Source organism: Ambystoma mexicanum, chromosome 4q, assembly GCF_040938575.1.
Source record: "Ambystoma mexicanum isolate Mex_15411 chromosome 4q, UKY_AmexF1_1, whole genome shotgun sequence".
In the NCBI taxonomy this organism is placed as follows: domain Eukaryota; kingdom Metazoa; phylum Chordata; class Amphibia; order Caudata; family Ambystomatidae; genus Ambystoma; species Ambystoma mexicanum.
In genome coordinates, this window is record NC_090928.1 from 866,105,025 (window position 1) to 866,119,257 (window position 14,233).

The 14,233-nt window shown below is 46.0% G+C and overlaps 1 protein-coding gene across 1 annotated transcript in view; it reads right to left on the minus strand.

Moving 5' to 3' along the window:
- CRIPT (CXXC repeat containing interactor of PDZ3 domain) overlaps positions 1–14,233 on the minus strand; it is a 165,054-nt gene that overhangs the window by 117,472 nt on the left and 33,349 nt on the right. Inside the window, exon 2 of the mRNA XM_069608442.1 lies at positions 3,876–3,941. Within this exon, the coding sequence (XP_069464543.1) occupies positions 3,876–3,941 (66 nt within the window). The remainder of the gene's footprint in view (positions 1–3,875; positions 3,942–14,233) is intronic.

Sequence of the window (14,233 nt, forward strand, 5' to 3'; positions counted from 1 at the left end):
TCGCACTTCCCGTTGACACTGGTTGCGAACAGATCCACTTGGCAGGTTTCCAAAAGGGTCAAGATATCTTAAAGGACTTCCTGAGCTAGTTCCCACTCGTGGGAGACTGTGCTCTGGCTGCTCAGAGCATCCGCTGCTGTGTTCTTCTCTCCGGCTATGTAAAATGCAGATAGAAAGATTCCTTCTTGAAATGCCCAGAACCAGAGCTGTGTTGCCTCTCTGCACAGTGGTAGTGACCCTGCACCGCCTCTCTTGTTGAGGTAGTACATGGCCACTGTGTTGTCTGCCATTATCAGGAGATGCTTTCCCCCGAACAGAGGGCGGAAAAGCCTTCAGCGCCAGTCTGACTACTCTCAGCTCCAAAAGATTGTCAGATCATTGGTGTGGGAACCCCACCCTGTGAGTGAGTATTCCGTCACTACTGTTATCTCAGGCCATGGTTGCCATAAAGGTTCTCCCTTCAGAAGGTTGCCCTCGCAGGCACACCACAGGAGATCCTGTGCCACCATGCTTGGAACCCAAAGTAGGTCTGACATGTTGCCCGAGAACTGAGACCATTGTGGCCTGAGAGCCCTTTGAAGGGATCTCATTCTCAGGCGAGCCTCTGGCACCAGATAAATGCAGGATGCCATGAGGCCGAGCAACCTCAAAAGGTTGAATGCCGGGAGACGCTGGGCACTCTGAAACTTGGTGACCATCAGCAGAATGTCTTGAGCCCTCACCTCGGGTGGCGAGCTCTTTCCCAAGAAGGTATCCAGTACAGCCCCAATGAACTGGAGCTTTTGATATGGTGTCATGTGGAACTTCTTGTAATGGAAGGAGAAGCCCAGTCTATGGAGAGAGTAGCAGGTGATGTTGAGATGATCTAGGACTCGTTCGGGAGAATGTGTCCTTATCAGCCAATCATCTAGGTAGGGGTAGACATGAATCCCCCCCTCTCCTGAGACTTGCTGCCACCACCGCCATCAGTCTGGTGAATACCCTTGGGGCGGAGGTTAGCCCCAACAGCAGAACTCAAACTGATCATGAGAACCGCCAACGGTACACCTCAGGTACTCTGTGTTTGAGATGGATTGGCAAATGAAAATAAGCATCCTGAAGGCCCAACGACACCATCCAATCCTGGAGTTGGAGGGCCTGAAGGAACTGACAAATTGTGACCATCTTGAACTTGTCCTTCCCGAGGGACTTGTTCAAGTATCTCAAGTTCAAGATGGGTGTCAGTCCTCTGTCCTTCTTAGGGATAATGAAATAAGGAGAATACCATGCTTTGGTTCACTCCGCTACAGGTACTGGCTCAATAGCACCTTTCACTAGCAGGTTAACATTTCCTGAACAAGGAATGGATCTGGAACCCTCAAAGAATGGCTCCCTGGTGGATGTTTCTGAGGTCTCTGAATGAAGGGAGGCAGTAACCTTGGCCTATGGTTTGTTTGCCCAAGTATCCGAAGTAATGTCTTGCCATTCTTTCAGATGCTTAGACAGTCTGTCTCGCACTAGGCTGTCGCTACTCAAGACCTCAGAGAGGTTTTGAGGCGACTGATGCAGTGGCAGTTGGTAAAGATGCTGCTGCTTGAGTGGGCTTTGCACCTCTCCCCCGTCCACCACGGGGAATCTTCTTTGGCCTCTTTGAGCAGCCATTCCTCTCGCTCTTCCAACTGAGGAGTAGTAGCGAAAGGATCTACCCCTCCAAGATGTTCCACTGGGGTGGAAAGGATGACGCTTCCTAATAGCGGCACCCAAAGACTTGGCCGCCACCTTCGAGGTCTGCAGCTTCTCAAGGCTTTCGTCAGCTTTGCTGCCAAAAAGATGAGACTCATCAAAAAGCAGGTTAAGGAGTCTAGACAGCACGTCGGTGCAAATCCAGACTTCCCTAACTACGCAAATATGTGAATTACAGTGCTTGCTGCCATGGCTCTGCTGACGCGGTCAGCAGATTCCAAACCCGACTGAAGAGACTCGCACATGGCCTCCTTGTCATCCTTTACAATGGTCAAGAAACTCTCTCTTTCCTCCCCTTCGGGAATATGCTCCGCCGCCATAGAAATTAAGTCCCATAGAGTGTATGTGAACTTTGCAAAGGCACATGTGGAGTTGGCGGATTTAAGAGCCCTGCACGCAGCAGATCATTTCTTGACCAGAAATCTACCCTTTTATCATCCCGATCTGGTGGGATGGTCGGGTAAGTTTCCCGTTTAGAAGTAGCAGTTGTTGCCTGCACCAGACTTTCTGGGGTAGGGTGTTCGACAAATAGCTGGGGTCACTACTTGATGGACGATATTTCTTTGTCAGGTTCTTATTTACTGCCGGACTTGACTTCGGTGCTTCCCAATTGGCACTTACCCTTTCATATTGCTCTTCAGAAGAGAGTAAGAAAGGATCCCTTTGAGGACCTTTATCCATGATATCTGTAAGGTCATCCTGTTCGAAAGGGAGGGCAAGTCTGCTCCATCACAGGTAATCCACTACACTTTGGTCATCGACTGCTTGTAAGAGGCATCTGCATGCTAATCTGAATCAGGCTTTCCAAATTCCAATGGGGGTGAAGTGTCCACTCCACTGGCTGTCTGTACATTTTCATGCAGGTCTTTCAGTCTCGATTCCTCCGATATGAAACTATCAGGGACATTTGATGGGCCATACTGCAAAACAAAGGGCGCTTCATTATCAGACAGCTCATTGCCCTCATAAATAGAGGTCAGAGATTTAAAGAAATCCTTCCTTCCTGACCTTGTATCTCAGGTAAAGGCATCGAGGCTTCGAAAGTTTCGAGTCAGATGCCTGTGGAGTCGTCAATGGAGACGTTTTTGACGTTGATGGTGCCTGGTGTCGATGTTGCTGCTGGCATCGACGCTGCTGACGTTGATGGCGCTGACTACCTCGACTTGTCATGGTTCGAAGGGTCCCACAATTAATTCTCATCGTGTCGAGGCCTCGATGGGAATCTGGCCTTTGTCCCAGGCTCGAGGGAACACAGGATTTGACTTGAGCCCTTTACTTACCGGCTTCAGAAGGCGCGGTAAGAGCATGGCCTGCCTGCTTTGAGGGTTTCTGGCTCTCGAATATCTTAAGCATTTTTTGTCTGAATGCTTACCATTCGGCTGGACTGCAGGCCTTAGTGGGATAGTCGGTCGAGGATGTCGAAATAGGCGATTTATGATGCCTCTTCTTCGAATTTCTTGACGAGGAGGAGGAGTGGTGGGAGCCATTCCTTGATCTGGACCTTTTTGATCTTTCATTGAGGAGAGTTGCATCTTGCTTCGTCAGAAGGCAGCTTTTTCGACGGGGTAGTCGGCAGGGATTTCTTAGGGAATCTACCGACCGCCAATGTCCCTTTACGCTCCTTCAGAGCTGTTCCGGTTATCGGTTGCTGCTTTGAACAGGCCGATGTATTGTTCTCCACACTGAGCCACCACAAGCATACTTGATGCGGATCCGTCAGCGACATCTTGGCATCGCAGTTTTTAAACCTGGTTTTCAGGGTAGTCGGTGTCAAAGACAGACATTTTTGGGATATTTCTCAAGGAAATTCTGAAGCGCGCTGTAGTTCTCATAGCGTAACCTTACTCATAAAAACGCAACTGAAGGCAACAGGTCCTGCGTGTGCTGTATATGCCTTTGCTGACATCATCCTCGAGACAAGAGGCCCTCAAAGGACATTGAGGCGACAGCATCGGCGCACTCCGCCCACTGCCGAAAAAACTGAATCAGAAGCAGCTGAATATTGGAGATATCAAAGATGAGGAATACGTGGGAGGACACAATCCATTCAAAACATCACCAAAATGAGAAACAGTTCAAATTAAACCTAATCTTCAAACAGTGCAATGTCTTAATGGAAATGAATATAGATTGACAATAAAATATGCATATACCTGTGGTATTTCTTGCACCATCTTTCCAGGTATCGGGAGTAATAACTGTGCCAAGCTTCTTCTCACCTTAAGTGAACAAAATGCATGTATACAATTAGAATGTACAAGTGAAGGTCATACAGATAATGACAATGATTTGTTATTTATATAGAGCTTACGCCCAAGCGATGTACATAGAATATATATATAGATACATTTGTCATCCCAAATGAAGTTCCTCGGAAGGATGAAAGGCTAAGTGGGCCTTACAGATAATGGGTTAAAAGTTCTTCCAGATTTGATGGTACTTAAGCTCCTAGTCAAAAGATTGCAAGGTACTAGCCGGCCATAAACAGTAGCTTGCCACCTAAATTATAAACATTACAGACAGCACAACATTTCTCACTCGGCAAGCGTCTCATCTCCAACTAGTGGTGAGTGCACATTTTCGGCCCTATATATATGCTTGAATGATTAAACCACTTAGTTTGGCAGTTATCCAAACCAATTAGTTGGTATGCGTTTGGTGCAATCTGGGGGTCTCAAGATAGTTCTCAGTGTAAAATAAGCAACACCAAACATCGGTAACCTCTGCATGGCTTGCAAGGCAATGCAACAGTCGGCGATTAAACCAATCATCCCTCACAAACACCAGAGAGACAACCTGCAGATGACCCACAACTCTGCACAGAATACAGGAGGGAGGCCCCCTCCAGCACACCACAATGGGCGACACAGGCAGGGCTGTTGCATACCGTGGTGGCTGAAGCGAACGGAGTACGATGGAGCACCACCACTAACTAATGAACAAAAAAAAAAAAAACTCTCCCTCTGCTTACAATTCTCAAATTCTTAACAAAACACAAACATACTGCTACAGCACACCAAACTGCACACCCTTTAGTACACCGCAACAACGACACAAACCACACATAGCCTCTCACAACAGCACACAACTACTGACTGAAAAATCACACTTGCACTTAGCGAACGGTGTAAACCGAACTGAAGCTGCCAACAGCACATCACAGCTCTTTTGCACTTTCTTCCTACTCAGTCCTAATAATGTTCCCTACACTCTTGCTTTTCAGATCCGCCAGGGGACCACTCCAGTAGTGATATAGTGTGCAGTATAAATGAGCTTTAACATAACAGAGCCTTTCTTCAAGTACATATATTTCAATTCGACAAGTATTATACTTGAGTCGATTTCCCCCCATGTTGCCATTTTTTTTTTAAATGCCTTTGCTCTTAACACCTCACAACTCCTATCCCTGGACTCTCAACTACTAAGCCCCAAGTCTTAACCCTAAACTAGTATTATTTGTGTACTACATGCAATAAGCACTCAAGAATAAAGCACTCGAGATAGCGAGAACCCAAAAACGCACAGTAAAACTCATGCAAGGGTAAAGTTGGAAATGTTGAAGAGCCTAAGTGTCACTAGGCAGCTGGGATGTAGAGACAAAAGTGGGAAATGGTACTGAAAAGGCAACGGTAAAGCTGGATACTAAGCAGCACCTTGTGTGTAAAGAGAATGAAATACGCAGATGGGATGGTTTGCAGTAGGCAAGCAAGGCTGGAAACGATGAGGAGCCTACGTGCTATTTCACAGCAGAGAAGATAGCACTGTGCATACATTATTGCTGCAGGATTACAAGGGACACATGGGTGCTGCAGACAGTGCAGGGGTTCGAGAAGATCCCACAAGAGCAACCTCCTCCGATAAGGTTTTCTAAGGTCGTGATAACGTCTGAATGGGGAGATCCAACAACTAATAAGAAAAGGTGGTTCTATATGAAATGACCTTTTTTTTAAAGGTCTCAAGAGAAAAAGACCGATTTACTTTGACCGATTTTCTTTTGATTGGAAAACCGTTATTGTAAAGGTCTTTTTCTCTTGAGACCTTTAAAATGCGGTTTTCCCATTGTTGTTAAGCCCCCCCCCCACTCATCATCCATCCCCACCCTCTCCCGTGCGATTTCAGCCCCAACTCCCTCTCCCCACCCGCAGGATTTCAGTACCAGCCTCCACAGCCCCTAAACCAAAACACATACACACACGCGAGTACCCATTCTCCTCGCCCTCCGCTTCCTGGTCCCACAGAGCCTGCCAGCACCTGCGTGCACTCGAATGTGGCAGGGGCATGACAGTTACGCTTTAGAAAGAGAGACCGTTACGTGCAGTCATGGATCAGTCTTTCTAAAGCGACCTTTTAGTGAAAAGATCTTTTTGTAAAGATCTTTTCACTGGGAACGGAAAAAATGTAATAGCAATAGTCTGGTATGACCGTTTTTTTTCAGCAAGATCTTCCTAGTAAAAAGGAAAGATAAAGTCAGACCGGTTATAAACCTAAGGAGTCCAAACGAGTTTCTAGTGTACAGCCATACCAACATTTAAGGAATCAATCTCCTAAGGCATTTGCTGGCTAGGTTGGACCTCAAAGATGTTGTGTCAATACTCAAATTTCATCAGCACAGAAGGTTCCTAAGGTTTATGGGAGCAGGTCAAGCATGAGAGTTTTCAAGTCTCCCTTTTGGACTGTCATCTGTCCCTTGGTGCTTCAGAAAGCTCCCCAGACCAGTAGAAACCAAACTCAGGGAACAAGGAATGAAAATGATAGTAAGTCTTGACAACATAATAATCATGATACAGAACAAGTACATACTAATAGCAGGGTGCAGAATTTCAAGTTGAAAGCTACTAACCACACACAAAAGTCACTCATCCTTTTTGTGAAGGCCAGTGCAATTACGCAACAAGCACACTATGCATTTTAACAATGTATTTATGTGTCCTGTCAAGCACATAGATATTTTGAAACACTCTCTACTAATAAACAGAACAAGTAAAGATATGGTGCGCTCTGTCCTAGGTTTAAACAAAGAAAATATGAATCAAGCCTTACCATCAAACTTTGCACTTACAGTACCTGCCAGTATTTTCTCAAAGCAGTCTTCCGAACGTTAATGACTTAATTGGAGCTGTAAATGCACTCCTGGTGTAATAACGTCTAACCAGATCGGCCAGCCACACAATTTATAAGCACTATGTGTGTCCTTCACTGAAGTCCTGTTTACAACAAGCATTGGCAAAGCCAACAGTTTTGGCTTATATAGGATGGAAGTAAACCTATATTAACCTTAAAGAATGTCTTAGCATGTGCAGACGAAGTGGAATGGCTGAGGGCAAGTGAAGGGCCTATGCTTACAATCTTGAACATAAGTCAGATTCATGGCAAACGGGCCAGAAAACTGACCACAATTTACTGTCAATATTTTTACTCTTATTGGTGCTCACTTCTGAGCCAGGCACCATTTTGGAGGTCTGGTAAATGGAGTGTAGTACAAGGATTATTAAGGTTTCGCCATGAATTGTGATGGATAAAAAGGGCAGAGGAGCTGAGCAGCAAAGTTAGAATCTGGTAGAGGCTGAAGATCACGATATGACAAGAACCAACACACTAGGTACATAGAGGGGATGAGGTAACCATAAGAATAAGGCTGTAAGAAAGATGGAAACTAAGATTGTGGGCCGAATTTAGACTGGCAATTGGTTGAGAGAAGGGGTAAACAGATGGCGATTGGAAACATTATGTAGGATACAGTGGAAGAGGTAAGGTAGTCACAGGAATCGCATCCGTCATGGAAACGGCCTAGCAAATATTAAAGCTCACCGTTCAACATTTGCCATGTTGGAATATCTCAGAGATGTGCGTGGCAAGTTAATTTTAAATTAATGGAGTTTCTCTATAAAGAACTTAAAAGTACGGTCGTCGGCTTTTCAACCATCCAAGATAATGTGCGCCTATTGTCAGCAGGGGTAACGACCCATATTTACCATGGTGCGATGGATGGCTCTTCCACTATATATGTAAATCAGGAAAGCATACAACACTGCAGCCCTGGTCTCTTCCACTTTTTACCAAAAATATCAGCTTGCATTCTCGCCAGTGCCTCTTTGGCATAGTGCTCTGCCGCCATCCAGTGGTGAAATTGAGCAGCTACACTGCAGACCCATTATTTGTTACTCGACACAATGCCATTTTCACTGCAAATTGTGAGCAGCACAATAGAGAAATCGGTGTCTCTGTTGCACAATCGAGGTTTCCAGATAAAGGATACAGTGTCAGAGACATGTTTTCCCTGACAGAAGATGAGAACAATTTGCAAAGAGACCCCTTCGATTATTAAAGAAATAAGTTGCTCAGGAATATAGCCATGACAGCGGGCTTGTTAGTGTCTTCCATTCACCATTCAAGACATATTTCCGAGTCTTTTACACTATCGAGCACTACTAAGAGTTAGAACCTACAGAAAGAGCCGAATTAAGATCAGGCAGTACCAATATCCAGCATAGTCAAAACGAAGATGCAATGGTGGCTGGATCATATGGGAGCCTGGAATGGGAACGGTATCTTCAGATGCTGTCCATACGTAGCACTATGAACGGATGTCGGCTGATCAGGCTGGAGAGCCAGATATGGCACACTGGCCAAAAGGAAGCAGAAGGGCTCAGGAAGAGCGGAATTACCATATACATTTCCTGGATATGTTAGTGCATTGCTTTGTTGCTATCAGAACTCCAACTCCCCAGTATAGACAATAACTCAGCAATGAGGAACATGAACACCCTAGGGTGCACGATTTCTCAACTTGTAGTGGAAATGGCCCAAGACTTTTGGCATTGCTGTCAAATCATTTCCGCTCAAGTGGAGTACCTACTAGTATTGGCAAACATGGTAGCCAATTTTAATTCAAGACACCCGAAGGGCCACAGTGACTGGACGCTACACAAAGGAGTGTGCTAGAGGCTGATGGCCACATGGGGCCTTACCTGACAAAGCGGTTTGCTTCAAGAAGCAATTGCCACTGGAGAGATTCTTCTGCTGGAGAACGGATCCAGCAGCATTATTAATGGATTAGGGGTTGAAATTGAGGGGAGCGAGAAGCTATTTAGCTTCTGCTTATAGCCAACAAGAGCCTGGTTAGCTTAAAACAAACAGCAGGAGCTACTTTTGGCTCCCCAGGCCACTGATGCCGAACAAACCAACTATGAAAGTATAACTATGAAAGCATTTCTATTAATAAACATTAGGACACTTGTATATGGCATTTAAGGCATAAGAGGTCATAAATAATGGATATAAGTAAATGTTTGCATTTTATGTGGAAGTCTGAATTGTGTAACGCTATGTACTAGCTCTTCGTTCCCCCGTGGTATTTCCTGGTGACTGCTGGATACACAGGTGCTGCTTGTAGGTCCTGCTTATTCAATTCTTATTTCGAGCCCAGCGGATGCATTTCTCCAGCAAGATTTGTTTGCAAGAAAAGTCAAATAAAAGTTTCACTATGCTTGGCTTGCCTTTGGGTGGCAGCAGTGCATCAAATATGAAGTGGGCCAATGGTAACATGAACCATTACACGGAAAGCAGTGGGAAATGTGTTGTCACCCGTTGCCATGGGTTGAGTGCATTTCTCTTAGGACGAGTAGGTAAACCAACTTACCCAACCTGCAGGACCTGTGGGATAAAAAAAAAAAAGAAAAACGTGCAAGACCGGATTTGCCTTCACCCAATTTATCATTACCACATGTACGGTAGATATAGTCAGGAGACAATATATATTGTCTCCTGACAATGGTCAAACTAGCTATAGCCACTGTTTTGGTCGTTTCAGGCTTGGTTTGAGATTCTCCTGGAACTTTCAATGGCACATCTGATTCTTCTACTCCAAATTCCACACATCCTACAAGACCAGACAAGGGAACACCATGCAATGGTGGTGAACGGGAGCTTGTCTCTGGTGGCATGGATGATTTCTGAAGTTCCTGGGGAAAGCTGGGACTTTACAGATGGCTGGGGGATTCACTGCAGTTTTTGGGCTCCAGGAACGCTAGGTCATAGCACAGCTGGGAACATCTGGCATAGCTGGTGAGTGGAGGGAAGCAAGCTCTTGTTAAGAAGGATGTGGTAGAAGTTGCACATTTCCTCTCAGACCTGGCCTTGGAGGGAAAGTCGTATGGAACTATAAATGTGTTTGGGTCTGCAATCTTAGCAGGACACTCAATGATAGAAAGTGCACCAATAAGAGTAGAGAGTACACCATTATAAAAAGGTTAATGAAAGGGATCAGAATGAAAAGGCATCCGGCTCCTAGATATTCTACGATCTGGGATGTAGGCAAAGTTATGCAACTCTTCCTGAGTTGGGCTGAAAAAAAGCCATAATTCGAAAGGCCTTGTCAGTGAAGCCGATTACACTGCTTTTTTCTGATTTCTTGCAAGAGGCTTTCAAACGTCCAAGCTTTAGATGTTGCTAATCGAAGTGTTTCGTCATAAGGAGTGACTTTTCACATTGCTAGGTGTAGTAAAATGGGGACCACAACAACAGTTCACCAAACTTTCCCCAATCTGCTGATGCTTTGCATGGTGGGATGTTTCGACGTTTTTGAGGCAGAGACAGGCCTATCACGAAGACGCATTTGCTTGTAGGAATGACCAAACCATATAAAGCAGTCTCATGCTCCACGCTAGCCAGGTGGATTAGATGGGTCACGGTATAGGCTGGAATAGATACTCAGAACTTCGGGGCTCATTCAACCAGGACTGTTAGGATGCTGAAAGCCGTTGTATTCTTTTTTTTTTGTATTTTTGGTGTGAGTATTGAAGATGTAATAGGAAAAATAAACAATCAAATCAAAAAAATCAAATCAGTAGAGAGTCAGGCGATACAGTCAGTTTTTAGGAACTTCAAATTTACACCAACGATCAGTTTGCTACATTGGTACTAAAAATACTTTAAACAAGCGTAGTATGAGCAATGATTTGATTATAGATAGGGAGGCAAAGTATTATCCCACCCACGTAAACTATATTAATGATGCAAAAGAGAAGGAATTTTCATTTAATGTAGTACACAACATATGTCGATGACAAAATACAAAGCAGAAAAAATGTTAATTAAATTGTAATATCTCACAGCCAATAGAATCATGTTTAGAGACGCTTCATTAGGACATTTCAAATGCTGATGATTACATTTTGAGATGCATAATACTCAGTGTCTTTAATAGAATCACAGCTTTCCTAAACATTAGTATGGAAAATCTGTATTTGCCCTCTAAAACTGATCGAATGCTCCCGTCAATCTCAAGCGTTAAATTCTGACCCAACTATATGAGTCATTGGCACCAGCAAAGCACAGTTTCATCAGAGAGGCACCACTTAAACTCACCAGCAAGAAACTGATTAGGACATCTTTTAAGACTGCAGTGGCCTGTAGCTTTAGCAAAGTGCAGTTCAAGCAGAGAGGGAGCAAGTGAACAACAGCCAACGACGTTTATATTGCACCTCATTAGGAAACATCGAATCTCATCCCACTCCTCACTGATGATTGCAGAGTAGATTCTCTATAAAAGCAGTTATTTTTCGCTGCCCGCTACTCTACTCTGCACCTTCGCTGGGGAAACTACCCCTTTATACTTTGGAATTGTATGAGGATACAACTGAAAAGCCAGAGATATTAATAAAGGTGCTATCACAAAGGTCAGCAATGTCCTCTTCTTCAACTGAAGTTTCAGTCTCAAATTCCTCCCAATCCTCCTCACCTCTGTCTTTTTTCCTGATTTTCTTTCCTTCCTTGTTTCCTGGTTTCTCCTTTTTTTTATGAAGATATGGACGGCCACGAAAGGACGCCACCGCAACACCGTATAGGTAAGGCGGTGAAAGATCCTCCGTGACCGTCGGATAAGGGGAAAAAGCCAAAGGCACAAAAAACCCCTAGTGGAAGATTTCAGGTTGTGATCTGTAAGCAGGTTGGGTAAGCTTCACATGAAGGACCAATGTCCACAGAAACGGAAGGCGAAGACAGTCCAAAATAGCAGGCAAGGTCGGTACACAGGAAGAGGAACAGTTCACAAAACGGGAGGCTGAGGCAGTCCAAATAGCAGGCAGGGTCGGTACACAGGAAGAGGAACAGTTCACTAAACGGGAGGCTGAGGCAGTCCAAAATAGCAGGCAAGGTCGGTACACGGGATGATAATATGTTCCACAACAGCAGAAGGCTGAGGCAGAACCAAATAGCAAGCGAGAGAAGGAAGGTAGAGCAGAATGGGAGTAGAGTAGCGAAGTAGACAGAAAAAGGAGGAGGGAAGACGGAACGAAGGAAAGAGAGAGGGAGAGAGAGAGAGAGACGGGAAGAAAAGGGGAAAAGGAAACGAAAGTAAGGGGAGGAAGAAAACTGCAGGAACGGGCGGAGGTAACACAGAAGGCTTCCTACAGAGGCAAAGCAAGCGGACAACCCGGGAGCGTTGCAACGCATACGCGACCCGGAAGTGGAAGGCTAAAAGCTCCCGGTCGCGTACGCGAGCGGAGAAAGACTAGACCTGCAAACACGCAGGGGAAAAGGAACGTGACGGCAGGATCTATGGCGGACAGTGTCGATACCGATCCCAGACTCGCCATCTACCCCACGATGTGACAGGTGCTAACAAAGACTAGTTTTGAAATGACCTCTGATACGCTGTATAAAGAAGAATGATAGACATGGGATTGGAGCAAAAATCAATGGGGCAAACCCCACTAACATCTAAACTAAAATGAGTGCTTTCTATGGGGGAAACATGATATGTTCGAATGAAAGAGTCTGCAATACAAGGCAAGAAATCAGCATGCATAATAATGACCTTCTTGAGACATTAATTACTTTAGAGGAAGAAGAAGTGGATGATAATTTCAAATAGGTTGAGAACCCGTTTAGTTCTTTAGACCTCGATTCGAAACATGGGAGGCGGCTATAAGAAAACGTCTATGTTTGTCCAAGAGTCCGGACCTCGCTCTTACCAGATATGAGGAGAGGGCCGGGGACATGGCCGGGGACACAAGTCTCACTACACCAGTGCCCTCTAACCTGCGAGAATTGCGTTTAGTTCTCAAATTCAAAGTTATACGACCAAATGTCAAAAGAAATGCAGCAACAAGGAGCACTATTAGAATCTCAGAACGCTATTTGTAATCAACTTTTATTGGAGAAAAACAACGCCGGCAGCGGATGGGAGTCAAGTAACATGGAAAGAATGGGACGATCGCTCTACTCCTGTCGGTGGTTTTTCCGCTACAAAAAGACAAGAAGAACATTCAGGGGGTAATTCATAGAATTTAGCGCACAAGTGGCACACGCGGCTTGCGCACAGTGTGCGATTGTCTGCGCAAGCCGCGTGCGCTAAAATCCATTTCCGAGCACAGCATATTTATGGATTTCAGCTACCAAAACCAGCCGTGGCGCAGCGACACTGCAGCAGCGCCAGTTACGGCCCCAAGAACGCCCCTCGCGCAAGGAAAAGCCATCAAAATCCCCAATCCACCGCAAAGGGCTGCACTAACCCTGGACCAGTATACAGGGCCGCCACACAGCACACAGCAAGTGGGGAACGTGTATTACTGGGGTTCACGGGAATTTTCACACCCAATAGGCCCTGTGCGAGTGGGGTACTTGTATTACTGGGGTTCGCGGGAAGTTTCACACGCGATCGGAGCAGGGTACGTGTATTTCAGGGGTGTGTGTGAAGTTTCAATCACGATCGGAGCAGGGTATGTGTATTTCAGGGGTTCGCGGGAAGTTTTACACACGAAGGGCCCTGTGCGAGTGGAGTACATCTATTACTGGGGTTCGCGGGAAGTTTTACATGCGATTGGCCCTGTTCGAGTCGGGTACGTGTATTACTGGGGTTCGCAGGAATTTTCACACGTGAAAGGGCCCTGTGCGAGTGGAGTACGTCTATTACTGGGGTTCGCTGGAAGTTTTACACGCGATTGGCCCTGTGCGAGTGGGGTACGTGTATTACTGGGGTTTGCGGGAAGTTTTACACGCGATTGGCCCTGTGCGAGTGGGGTACGTGTATTACTGGGGTTCGCAGGAAGTTTTACATGCGATTGGCCCTGTGCGAGTGGGGTACGTGCATTACTGGGATTCCCGGGAAGTTTCACACGCGAAGGGCCCTGTGCGAGTGGAGTACGTCTATTACTGGGGATCGCGTGAACTTTCACATGCGATTCCGCTGTCAGAGCGGGTACGTGTATCTAGTGGGGTGCACGGGAGTCCCACACGTGAATTGGCAGTGTGGGTCCTCCCAGGTGTGCCCTCCACCTCATCCACGGTCCCTGCAGGCAACCCACAACACAGGGGACTACCCTGCACCCCTGGCCATGCCCCCCAGCCAGCACACATGTCATCTTCCACTAGTGATCACCAACTCATGTCCCCCTGCACCTCCAGCAGTCAGGGGCACCTGCCAGCAGGCCCCCCACTCATGTCCCCCTGCACCTCCACCCCCCCAACTGTCAGAGGCACCTGCCAGCAGACCCCCACTCATGTACCCCTG